This window comes from Muscardinus avellanarius, assembly GCF_963383645.1.
Source record: "Muscardinus avellanarius genome assembly, chromosome: 5".
NCBI classification, from domain to species: domain Eukaryota; kingdom Metazoa; phylum Chordata; class Mammalia; order Rodentia; family Gliridae; genus Muscardinus; species Muscardinus avellanarius.
Window position 1 is genome coordinate 86,799,452 of NC_137790.1, and position 17,700 is coordinate 86,817,151.

At 40.5% G+C, this 17,700-nt stretch overlaps 1 protein-coding gene across 1 annotated transcript; it reads right to left on the reverse strand.

The window, feature by feature from the left end:
- Positions 1–290: 290 nt before the first annotated feature.
- On the reverse strand, positions 291–10,806 carry HRG (histidine rich glycoprotein; the record flags this gene model as incomplete). Its single annotated transcript, XM_080696554.1, has 7 exons — positions 291–1,109; positions 2,744–2,845; positions 4,555–4,635; positions 5,859–6,025; positions 7,820–7,910; positions 8,780–8,896; positions 10,624–10,806. The coding sequence occupies 7 exons, from the start codon at positions 10,804–10,806 to the stop codon at positions 291–293; spliced, it is 1,560 nt and encodes a 519-aa protein (XP_080552680.1).
- Positions 10,807–17,700: the final 6,894 nt, after the last annotated feature.

The window sequence follows — 17,700 nt, forward strand, 5'->3', positions numbered from 1 at the left end:
TGAAAAGAATTCTGAGGATCCAAATTTGTCTTAAGCGATGAGACACTGGCAGTGGCCAGTGACAAAATTAAGTTCTGATTTGCAGCAGTGAGATCTTCCTTCCTTTTCCATTTGTCTGCCTATTCTTGTGCCATCTCCTTCACCGTCCACATTTTGCCCTCTTCTGAGTAAGAAATTGAGGTTAAAATAACTGCCCTTTTCATTTATTTCAATCACATATTACTTGTGCTTCTAACTCAGAGCATTATTTTTTATCTACATCAAGAACTCAGATTCTATTTCAGAAATGTTTATGCAAAAAACTGGGAAATGTGTGAAAATTCACTATTGAACTTCCCTGGACATGATTCAGAGGCTGACTCAGGGAAGGACTGAACCTCTGGCTGACTGTTGCATCCTGGAAAAGAGGAGCTGGGGAAGTTGTCTTCAGGAAGAGGAAGAACCTCGCCTCTATTTAGTGGAGGGAGTCGGTAAACAGATCCAATGTGTCTCCAATGGAAAGGAAAGTGGCCTTTACCTGGACCTCTTTTCTTTGAGTGTTTATGTGGTGGGCCATGGCCATAATGATGGTCATCTTGGGGACCTTGGCTATGGGGTGGTGGGTCACAGGGTCCATAGTCATGGAAACCATGGGGAGGGGGTCTATGATGAGGGGGCCCATGGTGACCAGGTCCATGATGAGGGGGCCCATGGTGACTGGGTCCATGGTGACCAGGTCCATGATGAGGGGGCCCATGGTGACCGGGTCCATGGTGATCGGGTCCATGATGAGGGGGGCCATGGTGATCGGGTCCATGGTGATCGGGTCCATGGTGATCGGGTCCATGGTGAGGAGGCCCATGGTGATGGGGTCCGTGGGGAGGGGGCCCGGGGGGAGGGGGCCCCGGGGGAGGGGGCCCGGGGGGAGGGGGCCCATGAGGACAGTGTCCATGGGGACGGGGTCCATGGGGATGTTGATCACTGGAACTATGATTATGAGGGTGTTGATGGGTCTCATGACCTCTGGATCCATTGGATTTAAATGGATGCTTGCCAGCAAAATGTCCATGCCTTCCAGAATGGTGGGGATGGCCCCAATGGGGTCGCCCACTGCTGAAATTTCTATGTTCCTAGTAAAGGACACAGAAAAGTGAATATCATTCTATAACACAAAAGCAGAAATTAGATGTTTCGCTTGATCTATAGCAGTGCTTCCCACACTTTTGTATTATACAAACCAATTTAAAAAGTAGGATACCAAGAAAGGGACTCAGATTAGATATTAAATTTAATTAAATATTAAAGTTAATTAATTAAATCAGATTAAAATTAATTAAATATTAATTTGGGTCTAGCCAAATTAATATTTAAAATACAAACAAAATCTATCATTAACGCCATCATAGTTTACAAAAGAAATAGTTTGACAACAGGAGTCAAGAAGATAATTTCAGAGTAAAGGATAATCCTTTAGACGTAAACCATGCTATACTAAGAAATACTTTATTTTATTCTTATTTTTTTAATTCCAACACAAAGTGGTAAAACTACATTAAGTAATTGTACCCACCTGTGATTGATATTTGGAAAACTATTGTCTCATAACTGATATTCTCAACAGAGTTCTCACACTTGATGATAAAAACATCCCTTGCTCCTTGAGGATGTACACTTGGCCTCTTCACTCTCCTTGATCAGACTCCAATTATTTTTTTGTTTCTCTTTTGTTTTGTTTCAGTACTGGGGATTGAACTATATACCTGACCTATTATTATAGTTATTATATTATTATTATTATTATTATTATTATTATTATTATTATTATTATTATTTGAGATAGCGTGTTTGCTAAGTTGCAGGCTGGCCTTCAACTTGTGATCCTCCTGCCTCAGCCTCCCTAGCCACTGGGTTTAAAAGTGTGTGTCACCACACTTGCCCAGATTTTAACTTTAAAAAAAATCTGTGGAGCCATGTTTGTGGTGACAAACCTATCCTTTTTGTCATTTTCATTATTTATTAATTTATTTATTGTTATTATAAAAATCACTGTGAAGGACATCATTCTGTTGTCTTATAAAGTAGCATTAGGACAAATGTAAAGTATTGTTTTGTATGTTTGTTACATTGTATACCTGTATATGATAAAATTGAGTCTAATTCCTCTTACGTTCTATGTCTTAATAATAAAAGCTAAGACTTATTAATCTTGGCACTGACATCTAGACTATAAGGACTGTTTTCAAATTTATTCAAAGTTCATTGAATTTTTCTTTGTGTGTGTATGTGGTACTGGGGATGGAACCCAGGGGCATTTTACCTCTGAGGTACACCTCCAGCCCTGTTTTTTATTCTTTTATTTTTTTGAAACAGGGTCTCATTGAGTTGCAAAGGGCCTAAGTACCTGAGGCTGTCTGTGAATCACAATCCTCCAGTTTCAGCCTCCCAAATGCTGTGATTACAAGTGTGTGCCACCACGCCCAGCTGAATTTTACTTATTATAGTTTTTGTCCAAGTCTTAGCCCTTCTCAATTCTTGGAAAAATTTTATTAGTTTTTGTGTCAAAAATGACACTCCTTTCCCCAAGGGCCTGTTTTGTGTCTGTCTCTCTGTCTCTGTCTCTGTCTCTGTCTCTCTCTCTCTCTCTCTCTCACACACACACACACACACACACACATACACAGCTCTAAGAACCAAATGTACTATGCATGTGAAAATATCACTTAGCCTGGCAGGGCTCATGACAAAGCACACTCAGACAGCCTACCTCAAAGTCAAAGACTTCGCAGTTTACATCAAGGCGTTCTGGGGTTTCCAAGTCAGAGTCTTCTACGCTATATAACAAATCTGCTCTGCAGAATCCAAAGACCTACAAAGGAGAAGGAAGTGTGTGTGAGAGAAATACCAGCCAGAGTTCTGAACTTCCAGACTTCAGGAAAGGAAGAAGAGCTGTAGAAAAATGGGGGTACTATTATCAGGCATCCCCACCAGTTATCTCACAACCTTTCCTAGTGGACCCTTGGGGAAAGCACGTTTCCTCGCAATCTGTTGGGGCTCTCTTCCCTGAGCATCTCCAGCACCAGGCTTCCCCGTGTGTGGTGATTGCTCATGCCATGCTGCTTTTCCTTAGGCCAGCACTTCTGCACTGAAGATCTGAGTTGCCAGTGCCTGGAGAGAGTGAGGAATGGTGTAGAAGATGAATTTGCATAATTTTACCTGCTTCCTTGAAAGAGCTGGGAGGAAGGGAGCCAGTATAAGGATGGGTTTGCACAGACCTTGTCAAGGGAAAGTGTCTACTGGTCCCACCCTAAGTATGAGGAACACAACAGGTTGCATTCCTATGCCACAGAGGATCCCAGCCCAGCTTCCAAAGTTACACTGGGTTGAGAAGACAATTGTGTTCCAGAACAACAGCAGCAACAACAACAACAATAACAAACTAAGTATTAAGGCCCTGAATATACTTTTGGAGTCAGCAACCCTATGTTAATCCTGGCTTTACCATTTACTAGTTGTGTGAGTTTACACAAGTCACACAAAATTTCTGAAATTCAGTCTGTAAAATAATGCTATCTGCCCACTGATTGTGAAAGGGCTTCATTAAATGAGAGAAAGCTCATTTCTCTGTCCTCTTGGTTCTGCATTGAGTTTTTATTAGCCACACAAAGATATCTAAGAGGTTGTTGGGGGTGTCAGAACAGGAAGCTCTTTTCTGGTGACCACTAAGCAGGATTCTAGAATTGACTCAGGTTGAAAATTTGAATAGTCAGAGAAGGAAATTATAAACATCTCCCTTCTGGTCAGAGAGAACGTGTTGTTCAACAACAACAACAAAAAAAAAAACCTGGACTTGAAATCAAAATTCTGCATCCAGATACTTTCTAGCTGAGTGCCCTTAGGCAAACGGTTAAAATTCTAAGCCCTCTTGTCCCAGAGAAATGGAGGCAGACACTTGCTTCTCCTTCTCAGTGGGGTTATTACGAGGATCCAATGAGAGGATAATGTATGTGGTGGTGTTTTTTAAACTGCAAACTCTCATGCAAATGTCAGATATTTTTAACAAGATCCTCCAGTAGGTACATGAACTAATTTGTAAATGATCAGGGGAAAAAATCCATGAGACTGGGCATGAGAATAACTGGATTCTGATCTCAGCTCAGTTGTGAACATTGGCAAAACCCTTCCTTTGTCTAACCTATTCCCTCCTCACTTGTGAAATGGGATCCCTGTGGCCTCGGCGATGACAAGAAGAAGAGCATGGGGTGGGGAGGGGCTTAATACACAATGGGTATTAGTTTTAACTAAGCCTTTACTCCTAATGGATTTTTTTAAACTTAAGTTTTAGGTGTAGTTGTATATTGGGTATGTTCTCTAAAATCATATTCTAATGATTTCCTTAAATTTTCTGTGCCTCAATTTCCCCATCTGAAAATCAGGGATCAAAAGAGTATCTACTTTATAGGGTAGTGTTCATGTTTATAAGTTAATATATGCATAAAGCATTTAGAAGAGTGCCTAGCAGGTAGAAAGCATTCTGTAAATGATAATTAGTATTTTGTAGACCTTTGTTATACTCACTTTAGGGTGTCTGTGGAAATGGTCCATGGAGCAGTTCCTCACAGAGAAGTCCACATAGTAACCTGTTCTTTCCCCTCCTCTCTAGAACAGATAAAATCGACATAGTTTCAGGAACAGAAAAAGCAGGGAAATAAAGCAGTAAATACCTACTATATAGTATATTGTGAAGCACTACAAGGCTTAAAATAACCAATAAGCACCATTTTTTCTTATGGTTTCTGCCCTTTAAAAATATATCACATAAGTTGGGCATGGAGGCACACACCTGCAATCCTAGCTACTCAGGAGGCCGAGGCAGGAGGGTCACAAGCATGAGGCCAGCCCAAACAACTTAGTGAGACCCTGTCTCAAAATAAAATAAAATACATAGGGCTGGGGATGTAGCACAGTGATGGAACACTTGCCTAGTGCACACAAGATCCTGGGTTTAGTCCCCTGTACCCCCACAAAGAAATGTATCCCACAAGTGATAAGGTGAACACCATTTCTTTGAAAGCATTCAAATATATAGACATAATCAAGTACAGTGTGAAAAATTACCCTTCTCAAATCCAAATCTCTCCTTCTCAGAGAGACCACTACCATCCATTTGAGACATTTCTCCTTCTGGCCTTTTTCTACATGTGTTGCATATATACCCAGAAACTTAAACATTTAATATAAGTGGGCTCATATGCTAAGTATTGTTCTGTCTCCTGCTTTCCACTTTAGTGAGTAATAGGTCTTGAATTGTTTTCAAGCATGTGGGTCCAAAGCATTCTTTTTGGTGACTCTGTTCTAGTCATTACATTTCAAGGGTCCACTGCATTGCACTATCATCTATTTAATTTTATATTCTCAAAAATGGATGGAAAATAGCAACGAGCTTCTCTACAAGGTAACTCGGGGTATGAAGTACTCAAACCTTTGAACTAGGAGGCAGGGAACCACCTTGCTCCCTGGACACACAGTGTGTGAGGCTGTTTCTCTGAGACTCTATTTTCTATCATGCTATAAGGAGATTAAAATTGGGTGATATTAATAACTCGCATAACCCTAACACTCTCCTGTCTTTCCTTCTTTCCTTTTTGGATTTTCCATCCTCTGTCAGAAAGCCAACCTTCCTTTCCCTGTCTCCAAAATGTAAACCATTTGAGAGGAACAGTTTTTGGGACTTGCCATCTGTCTATCGTAGTCCCAAAGGCTGTGACAATTTCAAAGGCACCTGGTTGACAGAGGCAAGTAGAGAGGGTTGTCACTCATTCTCACCTGCCAGGTTGGAGCCCAATCCCTCAGACTCTAGCTGGACATTGGTGGAAACTCACCACTCTTATAACTTTCTCCACTTGGTCAACTCTGAAGGAGGCGAAATCACTGTTCTCTTCTTTGTACTTGTCAAGGGCTTTCTCCGCTTGATTTCTGTAGGGGTCAGTATCCTCAAAGAAATCCAGAAGTACGGGACTGTCTTTGGTATTGGCCAGAGCTGAGGAGACTAGAGAAAGAAGATGACAATGTCATAGTTACAGGGTCAGAAACAACAATGTCCACATCAGGACTTGATGCAGTATACATGAGCACGGTGGCAAGAATAACAGTAACTTCCACAGATGGGAAATTTTTGAGGGTTAGAGAAGCCAAGTAACTTGTTTAATATAATCAGCCAATCAGCAGCTGAGAAAAAGTGCTGAGATTTCCTTTGATCTATGCTTAAGTCTCTATTGTGACCCCTATTCATGATGCCCCCCACCACTCATAAAGTGCTAATATTGTAATTAATCTATTTCAAAGATGGAAAAGCATCCTTAACATAAAGTTTTACCCAGGGAGAGAAGTTACATCTCAGCTTTCTTTAAGGCTACCTCCTGCAGAAGTTGCTTGGCTGTTGACTATACTGTGTCACATTGAGTTTTGACTTTTTTTTTTTTTTTTTTTTTTTTTGGCAGTACTGGGGGTGGAACCCAGAGGCTTTCTACCTCCAGGCTATACTCCCAGACTTTTTTTTTTTTTTTTTTTTTTTTTGGAAACAGGGTCTCACTAAGTTGCTGAGAGCCTCACTAAGTAGCTGAGGCTGGCTTCGAACCTGTGCGATCCTCCTGTCTCAGCCTCCCAAGCGCAGGGATTACAAGCGTGCGCCACCACGCCTGGCAAGTTTTGCCACTTTTAGAACAATTATAATTCTTTTTTAAAATGTAAATGAGACTAGCACGGACTTTAGAGCCAACACTGTTGTGCTCATCATGTCCTTGGCTCCTCATGGCTGTCATCTTGAGGCCACATTATCAAACCTCTAAAAGGCTTAATTATGTTATATCTTAATAGTATCATAATCTTTATTTCCTAGACTTATGTGAGATAAAATGAGATTATATATACATGATCACTTTGTAAACTTTAGAGTAATATATAACATTGTTTGATTGATTGATTGATGTGATACTAGGGATTGAAGTCAAGGGCATTCTACCTCTGAGCTATACCCCCAGCCCTTTTCATTTTTTTTAAAACAGGGTCTCATTAGGTTGTTGAGAATCTTGCTACATTGCTGAGTCTGTCCTCAAACCTCTGATCATTTTGTCTCAGCCTCCCAAGTACTGGGATTACAGACATATACCAGCACACCCAGCAATACATAATTTTTAAATGTTTAAGCTGGTACTTACTGAGCGCTAAATGCTCTGTAAAATGTATTACACAAACCATTTCATTCAATTCCAACAAGAATCCTCAGAGCTAATACTATTATAATCTTCATTTTACAAATAAGAAAAGCTTAAGGAGGTTAAATAACTTGTTCCCAAGAGCATACAATGATGGAGCTCAGATTGAAACTCAAACTAGTCTATTATATTTTTCCGATGATGCTATACTGCCTCTTATAAATCTTTCCATATTGAATTTCTTTAATTACTTTATTTTTTTTTTGTGGTACTGGGGTTCCTGGAAGCCCTTCTACCTCCAGGCTACACTCCCAGACCTATTTTTACATTTTATTTGGAAACAGGGTCTCCTAAACCAGCGCGCGAGGCTGGCTTCGAAACTGCATGATCCTCCTGTCTCTGCCTCCCAAGCGCGGGGATTACAAGCATGCGCCACCACGCCCGGCTTGAATTTCTTTAAACAAAGGTGTATCAGTAATAGGAAAAAATTGTTCACCTTCTATTTTGAGGAAACCATGAGGGTTAGGACCCTTTCTAATGTACATCGTGGTGTTATATGACCAGTATCACCATATGACTTAACTCTATATTAATCTAGAGTTAGTTAGCAATTTAACCAATTACTATACCGGAACTTGTGGTGCAATTAAAATCATTCACTCTAAGATCCTGTGATTCATTTGAGTATTTTGTAGCTATCACCTTGCATTGTCCAATCACCTGTTAAAAAAAAAAGAGGGTTTTGAGTCATTGTATGCTGCCCTCTTCAAGTAGCATGTGAGAGAACATAAAGGTGGGGTGATGCAACATATTCGTGCTATCCATGGACATGGGCTAGCATAGGCAAGACCCTGGATTCCACCCGAGCACTGAAAAAAATGTATTTAGAGTTTCCTTCACCAAACCCTATCTCAACACCTAAATTTTCTTAGTCTGATTCTGTAATGCTACACATTTTTGGCACCCAAAATCCTCTTAGGAATGAGGGGGAAACTGTTTAAATGGGTTCTGAACACTTTCAAAAGAGGATACACTAAGACTTCTGGATGTGTAACCTCTCTTTTTTTGGAAATGAAATATTATGTGCTTATTCATCTTTTTGTTCTCAACCTGTGGCAGAGAACCTGACATCTCAGTACCAATGCCTAAGCACAGCAACACCCTACTCCCCTCTGCAACTAATCCTTGTGGCATTTCTGCTGATCGAACCAGTCTTCTATGAATGAAAAATTCATGGATTTTCAGACCTGTAGACTTTGAGGGCTGAAAAGGACCATGGAGTTCATCTATTCCCTTCTTATTTTACAATTGAGGAGACTGAAGTCTAAGGATCTTAGTGATTCGTCCAAGGTCTTACACTGGTCATGCTATCTCAAGGAACCACAGCCTTGCTAACTTATCCCGAACTGAATTCACAGGGACAGTTCTCGAGAGAGTATTACTCCAAATCAATACAATGTTCATAAGTCTCAAAGCATATGCTTCTCTTACTCTTTCACTGGGTAATCCAAGGTACCTGGCTTCCCTTAAGCAGAGGAGATAGAAAATAAGAACGATAAGAGAAGGGGGTTGGTTCTCTGTTTACTTACTATATCAGATGGTCGTCGAGAATCAGATGGATTACAGTCATCCCCGTGCTTCCTGGATAGAATCCAGCAGTCAGATTCCTTCACATCTAAGACCAAATAATAGACAGTGGCAGGTCCCTGAAGAAAACCAAGAAAGCAACAGATGAGTAGGATGAGGGAGGGGAGTCCAGGAGATTTAAAGAATAAAAACAATCTATTTCTTAAACAGAAATTCATCTCCAGATCTTTGCAGATGTCCTTTGTGTCATTTGATCTATTTATTTGAATAAATAGTTTCATATAGTTGTTTCCAAATGTTCTTTTTAACTGGTCATGATGTTTCTTCTGCCCACAAGCTTTCAAAAGCAATAACTAAATGGCAGTGTTGGGTGGGTGGAGGTGTCAAAAGTACAAGCCTAGAATTTTAACTGGAGATAGCCATGTCACCATCTTCAATCCCTATAGGGAGTTGTGTCCTCTCGCCCAGCTCTTCTTCCTGAATCCAGATTTCCTACCTCATCTGCAATTTGCCCTAAGCTAAATATACTCTCTTCTCTCACAAAGCAGCTGACTCTCGCAACTTTCCTTGCCTTTTCTGTGGTTGTTAGTCACTTCTTACTCTAGGCTCTGGCTTAAAAATATGTATATCAACTTTGCTTTCTTCCTTTGCTTTGGCTATCCTGCAACCAGGCCATGAATGGTCTGTCTTTGAAATGTGTCTCCTGTCTATTTCTCAGTCTCATTGCTTTAAGTCCCACTGCCTGGATCTGGCCATCCTTTCTCATTCCTGAATACATGAACTTGCTTCCTAGATTAAGTCCTTGTCACTGCATCCATCTCCCCAGGCACATGTGTCTTCTGCCCTTCCCCCCATACAGTCACTCAACGATAACACTACACCTATTCATCCAGTGCCCTACACATGTGGCAAATAGTCCAGAATGGGCCTAACAATCATTAAATTGCTTGTTGAATGCATATAGGGTCTCGTATAAATATCTTATTGAACTCTCATATTTCTATTTTCTGTGTTCTGCAGTACCTCCCTCTCTAATACTTTAAAAAGGGTATTATTTGACTTCTGTAGTGTCCATATATGGCCCCTCTGGTTTCAGTCATTCCACCAAAAGGAAGGTAGGCTGCTACATTTGGGGAGGAGGCTTTAGTATCCCTTCATAATGTCTATCAGCCCATCAGATCCACTCCAAATAAGTATATAATCTAAGTGAAGGCAGTGGGACTTGCTTAGCTTCAAGATAAGCCCACAGTATCTCTTCTAGCTTTAGTATTAAACTCTGATCCCTCTAGAGCCTATATTGAACTTTTAGGTCACTCTACCCTCTTACTCAATTATTCTTTTATACCTCCCTTTCTAATTCTCTACTCACCTAGAGGTAATGTGCCTGGAATTTACCTAGGTACTTTTCTCCAACCTTCTTCCTATTCACATCCTACTTATTCCTCAAAACCTTCTCTCATCCCATGTCAACAGATCTTCCTTTATTAAGTTGCTCTAACATCTACACACTGGGTTTCTGAATGTATCCTCTCTTACTCTGTTTGCCTTTTTGTGCCAGCAGATTATTTCCTCGAGGGCAAGGCCCACAGTTCATTCTAGTTTTACTCTCAAATGACTAAGCATTCAACTGGGCTCAGTATAAATGCTTCCAAGTAGTTACAGCTTGATCCATAGTTAAGGACAAACCAGTAATAAACACTAGTTTGAAGGGATACATAACAGTCTGCAGCAGCCACAGAAATTAAGCAAAAGACCATGACCAATGCCATTTGTTGCGCAAAACAGCAGGCTTAGGGATCAGAGTCACACATGCTGTAATTTTGCGCAGGCATTGACGATTTCTCACCGCTCTGTCCAAGTGGGCATCAGCAACCCGCAGCAACTGGAAAAGATAGCCACTCCGTCGCAATTTATTGATCTGATCTACAGCATTCTCAGCCACTGGCTCTGTGGCATTGCAGTCAGCGGGGCTCACAGCCCAGGAACCCTGCAGCATGATCAAAAGCAGGGCAGCGGTGAACAGCTTCATTTTGCTGCACCATTGCCTGCTATGGCCTACCATAGCAGAGAGCGTACACAGACGTTCTGAAGCACACTCCCATGCACACACAATCAATGAAACAGTCTTTATACATTTTTGTTGTGTAACTAGGGATGTTCACCTTGACCCCTGGTTCAAATATCCCTCAACAGGCTGTAAATGATTAGTGGGTCCTGAGGACAGAAACTTGAGACACGTGATTGGTGAGTGGGTGAAACTATGATCTACACAAATCTGGATATTTCTGGTAAGCAACAGATTTTCAAAGTGTGTTTATTTGACCCTGAGCACTGCTTTGTGTGGGTGTTGGGGTGGGTTCTAGGGTAAAGTAATTTTCCTCCATCTATCTGACTGTTTCAGCTGGAAATATCCACCATCAGCCCCTCTTTTGAATATGACACTAAAACTCCTCAGTAGAACACAACTGCATTTTCTAAGGGATAAGATTCAAAAGTTAACATAATAAGAGGAACTGACTTTGGATAGGACAGAATGATTAAAAAGAGTCTTTGACCTTGGAATCCAATCTTAATTTCTCTTATAACACTGGCTCTTACTTTTTGTGTGATCAGGGGTAAATTCCCAAACTTCTCTGATTTTTAGTTTTCTTCATTTAAAAAATGAAGATTAATAACTCTTGGAGACCTTGTGTGATAATGAAATAGAAAACATGTAAAGCACCAAATTCAAGTTTTGGCATAGACAGAGTACTGAATAATTTGTGCTATTTATTATTATAATCATCATCATTATTATCAGTGTTCCTGGAAAGAAGTGGGGACACTCTTGTGTCATTTCAATTTTCTATGGCTCTTAAAGCCTACCATAAGGAACTGGTTAATGAGAAAGAAGACAGTGGTAAAAGTCCCGAGGGGCTCAGTAGTGGGAGTTAGGGCCAGAATTCCCTACTGCCACCTCCAAAGAAACCAATATACCTGGCCTCATATCAGTAGAGGCCAGCAGCCTCAGAAGAGACTAGAGGGAGCCAGCCTCAGCTTCCCCCTCTGCCAATAAACTAGTCTCCAAGACAGCGCCTCTCTTCCTCCCTGAACTTTCTTTACAGAGATCGTCTACAGCAATGGTTCTCAACCTTGGTTTTATATTAGAATCACTTAGAAAACTTAAAAAGAATTCTGGTATTCATGACTCTTCCAAACAAATCAGAATCTCTGGAGTGGACTTAAGTTTGAATAGTCTGAAAATTGCCAGGTAATTCCAATATGCAGTCAAGTTTGAGAACATTTGGGCATCTAGATAGACTAAAAAGAAGAAAAGAATTTGAAGGAAGAAATATAAGGGGGAATATAAGGGGGGAATTATACAAAATATACCTAACTTCCAAGGGTCACAGATTTGGTTAGTGCTAAAAGTAGAGGGAATGCTTTTAGAATAATGTTTGTTATTGAAATTTAGTGTCAGCAACACTGGCTGTTGAACATCCAAAATGGGACCACCCCAGTGTGATGCAGCATAACAGGAATCATATGGAATCTGCTCAAGGTGGTATAGGGGGCTCTGGCCCAGGGACAGGGAAAAAGCTATTAATGAAAACAAAAACTCTTTTATGTCCCAGTGAGTTAAGCTCCTTAATTAAGCCTTCTATTATTGCTATATTGGCTGTATGGAGTGCCTTGGTGAACCAAATGCTGGGATAAATTAAGGGATGGGAGAATGGGAAAGGTCTCAAGGACAAAAATATGCTTTTCTATAGAACTGTTTTGCTGAGACTTAGTACATGCAGGAGGCATGCATCTTCTTCCCCTTGCTTTTTTGATTCTTATATATAGTTACAGACTTAATGATGCCTTTCTAGCAACCAGGGTTGCTTTCAGTGAGACATCTCAAGGAGCACATAAAAGGTGATGGGATAGCAGTGGTCAGGAGGAGACAGAAAAATATGTATGGCAAGTAGGAGAGATGTTCTGTTCCAAGGAACTGTCTGATGCTCTGGGCACTAACATTTGGCTTCAGGAAACTTCCTGGATGGTCTGGGACCAGAGAATGGCCCCAGATGTGACATGGGGGAGTGATGACTTTTCATCAGAAGGTTTTGGGGACAGACTAGAGTAGATAGCTCTTCACCTCCATGGGCTCATTCTGGCATTGTGATGTTTTCTAATATATTTTCAGAAAAGTCAGCTAACAGAATATTTTTCCAAGCTTTTTACTCACAATAGAATATAAACTCTGCAAAAAATGTGCAAAATATAAAGAAAATTCACCTCTAATTCCACCATCCATGGGAAAAGTCAACTCTTTATATTATAAATTATGTAATTTCTCTATAGATTTTTTCTATTTGACTATATGTAATATAGATGTTATGCATCATTGGAATTATTCATTACAACCAGGTGTTTTTCCCCTTCACCGTTGTTAAGCATTTATTTACATATAACATCTATTTTTAGATATTAATAGAAATCATGTAAGTTTTATAAATATTGTTTGTTTTTTATAGGATTTAAAATTTTTGAGTTGTTATGTGTGTATATGGGAGGCTACTAGGGATTGAACCCAGGGACATTCTACCTCTGACTTATACTCCCAGCCCTTTTTGTTTGTTTGTTTTGAAATAGGGTCTTGTTAAGTTGCTGAGAAACTCCCTACATTGTTGAGGCTGTCCTTGAACCTACAATCCTCCTCTCTCAGCTTCCCAAGTACTGGAGTTACAGGTGTATGCTACCATGCCCAGCTTGAGTTATTTTAATCATGCTATTTTTCGTCATAAACATAAACCCTGCACAAAATAAAATAAACAGAATAATATAAAATAGAAATTAAATGTCTCATCCCTTCATCCCTTTCCCCACAAACCCATTCCTAAGGGAAGGATTTTTAACAATTCCCTAGCATATATGGTTTAAATATACATTTTCCATTAAAGTTATACTGTGAGAACTTTCTAAGATTATTAATTGTTCTTCAAAAAGATTATTTTTAAGGATTATGTGATAATGTTAATGTATTTAACACTCTCCTATTTTGATCACTAATACTATTTTCAATTATTTGTTCTTATAGATATTCTTGTAAATATCTGATTATTTCTTCATAAATCACTGGTTGGTTGATAGAATTTCATAACACTAGGGATTTTTGGTAATAGAAATCACTTTTAAAAAAGAATAATGGGTTTCTTAATCAGGCATTTAATGTATCTATTTTATTATTTTTTTTAAAAGGTATGTTTTAGCTGGGCATGGTGGTGCATGCTTGTAATCCCCGTGCTTGGGAGGCGGAGAAAGGAGGATTGTGCAGGTTTGAAGCCAGCCTCGCTGGCTTAAGAGACTCTGTTTCCAAATAAAAATGTAAAAATAGATCTGGGAGTGTAGCCCAGAGATAGAAGGATTTCCAGGAACCCCAGTACCACACACACACAAAAAGATATGTTTTAGAGCACCTTTATATTCACAACAAAGTTGAGTGGAAAGTACAAAGAGTTCTATGTACTCACTACTTATTCCCCTGACACTCAAAGCCTCCCCCACTATAAACATTTGAACCCAGAGAGACATATTTGTTCCAGTCAATGAACTTACAGTGACTCATCATTATTACCCAAAGTCCACAGTTTACATTAGAGTTTACCCTTCACTCTTTAGGGTTCATTCAGTGGGTTTTGACAAATGTGTAAGGATGTGTATCCAACATTGTAGCATCTTACATAATAGTTTCTCTGCCCCCAAAATCTTCTATGCTCCCCATACCTATCCCTCCTTCCCCTCTAGCTTTTGGAAACCACTGATTTTTATTGTCTTCATAATTTGTCTTTTTCAAAATGTCATATACTTAGAATCAAATAGTAGGTAGCCTTCAGATTGGATTCTTTCACTTAGTTAGATGCATTAAAATTCCTCCATGTTTCTTTATACCTTGATGGTTCATTTCTCTTTTAGCATCAAGTAATATTGCTTTGTCTGGTTGTACTATATTTAATTCATCTACTCACCTATGAAAGGATATCCTGGTTGCTTCTTAGTTTTGGCAGTGATGAGCAGATCTGTTATAATCATCCTTGTGTGGGGTTTTGTGTGGACCCAAGTTTTCACCTCATTTGCTCATTTAAGTAAATGCCAAGGAAGGTGATTGCTAGGTCATATGGTAAGAGTATTTTTAGGTGTTTTTTTTTTTTTGAAGTGAAAACTATTTTCCAAAGTGGCTGTACTATTTTTCATTTCCATTAGTAATGACTGAAAGTTCCTGTTGCTTCATATCCTCAGCAGCATTTGATGTTGTCTGTGTTCTGGGTTTTGGACATTCTAGTAGGTATGTAGTAGTATCTCATTACTGGTTTGGTTTATAAAATATTATTTATTTATTTATTTATTTGTGTGTGTGTGTGAGTGTGTGTGTGTGTGTGTGTGTGTGTGTGTATGTGTGTGTGTGTGTTGGTTTTGCATCCAGGGCTTCATGCATATTAGGCAAGTGCTGAGCTACATTCCTAGTCCTTTGAAATTTTTTATTTTATGACATGGTTTCTCTAAATTACCTAAACTGGCTGCCAGCATGTAATCCTCCTGCCTGAGACTTCTGAATAGCTGGAATTACAGGAGTGTGTCACCTTTCCCAGCTAAGAAATCACTTTTAACAATTTGTCAGCAGCAAATCTTTATACTATATAAATAGAAATGTCCAACACCTGAAATTTCAGCACAGATTGTTAACAATTTGCAAACCACTGGTTGTTTGAACAGAAGGCCCTTAAATGAGTAATAGTTGTACCATTTTGAGAGAGTTGGTAAGGATGTGGATTAGTTTGCCCATATGGAGTTTTCAGATTAGGAAATGAATGGCAAGAATGAAAAGCCAGCAGGGCACAGTGGCATATGCCTGTAATTACAGTACTTGGGAGGCTGAGATAGGAAGATCACAGGTTCACAGCTAACCTCAGCAACTTAGTGAGACCCTGTATCAAAATAAAAAATAAAAAGTGCTAGGGGTGTAATGTGGAGGTAGAACGTCCTGGGTTCAATCCAAAAAAAAAGAAAAAGGAAGGAATGAAGGATAGAAGAAAGGAGAGAGGGAGGGAAAATAAGGAAAGAAAGAAAAAAGAAGGAAGGAAGAAAGAAAGAAAGAAAGGAAAAAAGGAAGGAGGAAATAGGAGAAAAAAGAACAGAAAGCCAAGGCCTGAGGATGTAGCTCAGTGGCTGAGCATTTTCTTAGCATGCACAAGGCCCTATCACACACACACACACACACACACACACACACACACACACATCTATGGTGAGTAAAAAAAAGAACCCCAGTCAGGGCCTGAGGGGAATGATGAGCCCAAGCTCCCCTGTTAGGTGTTTTGCAGTTGGGTTCAAAGAGCCCACAGGAGGAGAAGACTGTAAGGAGAGGGCAGGATGTTTATACTTCACTTTTCCTATTCCACAGCAGGTTCTGAAGTAGCTGCACCCAGCCCCGGGTGGCTCCTGCCAGCTCCAGCTCCCCCTGGGATTGGGGAAGCTAGCCACTTTTCCTTCCTGCCTTCTCAATCTGGGGTAGTGGAGGTTCTCTTCAGTTGCTATCCTCTGGGTGTCTTACCTTTCCCTTCCCTGGCCAACAGGTCTTATTAAATGTCTCTTCCCTAATGTATCTTTAGTTGAGTTATCTAAATACCGTTTTGCTTTTTGCCAAACCTTGACTTAAACAGGGTCTAAAATAGACACAATACCCCATAAAAGCATTTGTCTTTCATATGGGTAGCAGGTAAGAGTAATAGAGTATGAATACTTCCCTCGTGTATATTATGCTAAGGCCTACATGTCTCTTCTGAGAAATGTTCACCAGGCTGGAGGACAATCATTACATCTGCTGAATCTCTGTCAGAAAATTGAGTCCTTTCTTGTGTGTTAGTGTGAGCATGTGCATACACATATGCTTATATGCATATGCACTTCCAACTGGGAAATTCATTTCGTGTTTTTTTTTATATGGGAAAAAAAGACTGCAATTGAGTGTCATGATGGGCCCTTTAATACCTGTCCTGAGAGACTGCAACAGTGAGGACCATTGTGGTCTGATGTTCCCATGGGGCCCTGTTTTGGCCAAAGGCAACCCTCTTTTCCATGTGCTCCCATCTCAGTCATCTGTTGAAATCCGGAGACCTGCAGGAGGATTGCGGTTCATGACAGTCTCAGCTACTTAGCAAGGCCCTTCACAACTCAGTGAGACCCTGTTTCAAAAATAAAAAGACTGGCAGGGATTCAAAATGGAGACTGTGGGATGCAACACATCTCAGTAGCTGAAACAAATAAAGTTCAACTACCAAGAAGGCAGCATCTTGACAAACAAAATAAATAAAATTCACAAACGAAAACAGAACCAGGATCCATGGTGGAAGGAATCCAGTACTCTGAACTGTGAGATTCATTGCAAAAAGCCTGAGCATGCAACAGACCTGCTGCAGGCAGGGCCTGGCCGCCAGCGCCATCATAGGCTGAGGTCCCAAACTGTGAGTTTCAGCTCTGGATGGCACCGGTTTGGCAGCCCCAAGAAATCCAGAAAAATAATCCAAGAGCTTGAAAGTGGCCAGAGTTCCAACATCGTAAGCAGTGACCGCCATCATGTTTCAGGGATGCAGAAGAAGATCCAAAGGCCCCTGTGCAGCTACACAGCAAGCCCCCCAGAAACCTGGAGCAGGGCAGCCAGGAAACCACTTGAGTTACTTTGTTCAGAGGAAGACCACCTAGAGAAGCTGCGGGACCTGGTGGGCTAGTCCAGTTAGAACCTCCAGAGACAAGAAAGGTACTCAAAGTGCAGTAACTGCACAGGGTCACAGGGAGTTACTCCAAGACTACACTGGATGCCTGAGCCCAGGGCAGAGAGCGCAGAGGCCTGAGAGTGCATGAGCCCTCCAGAGACCCTGCAGTAGGACCAGGTAACCACTTG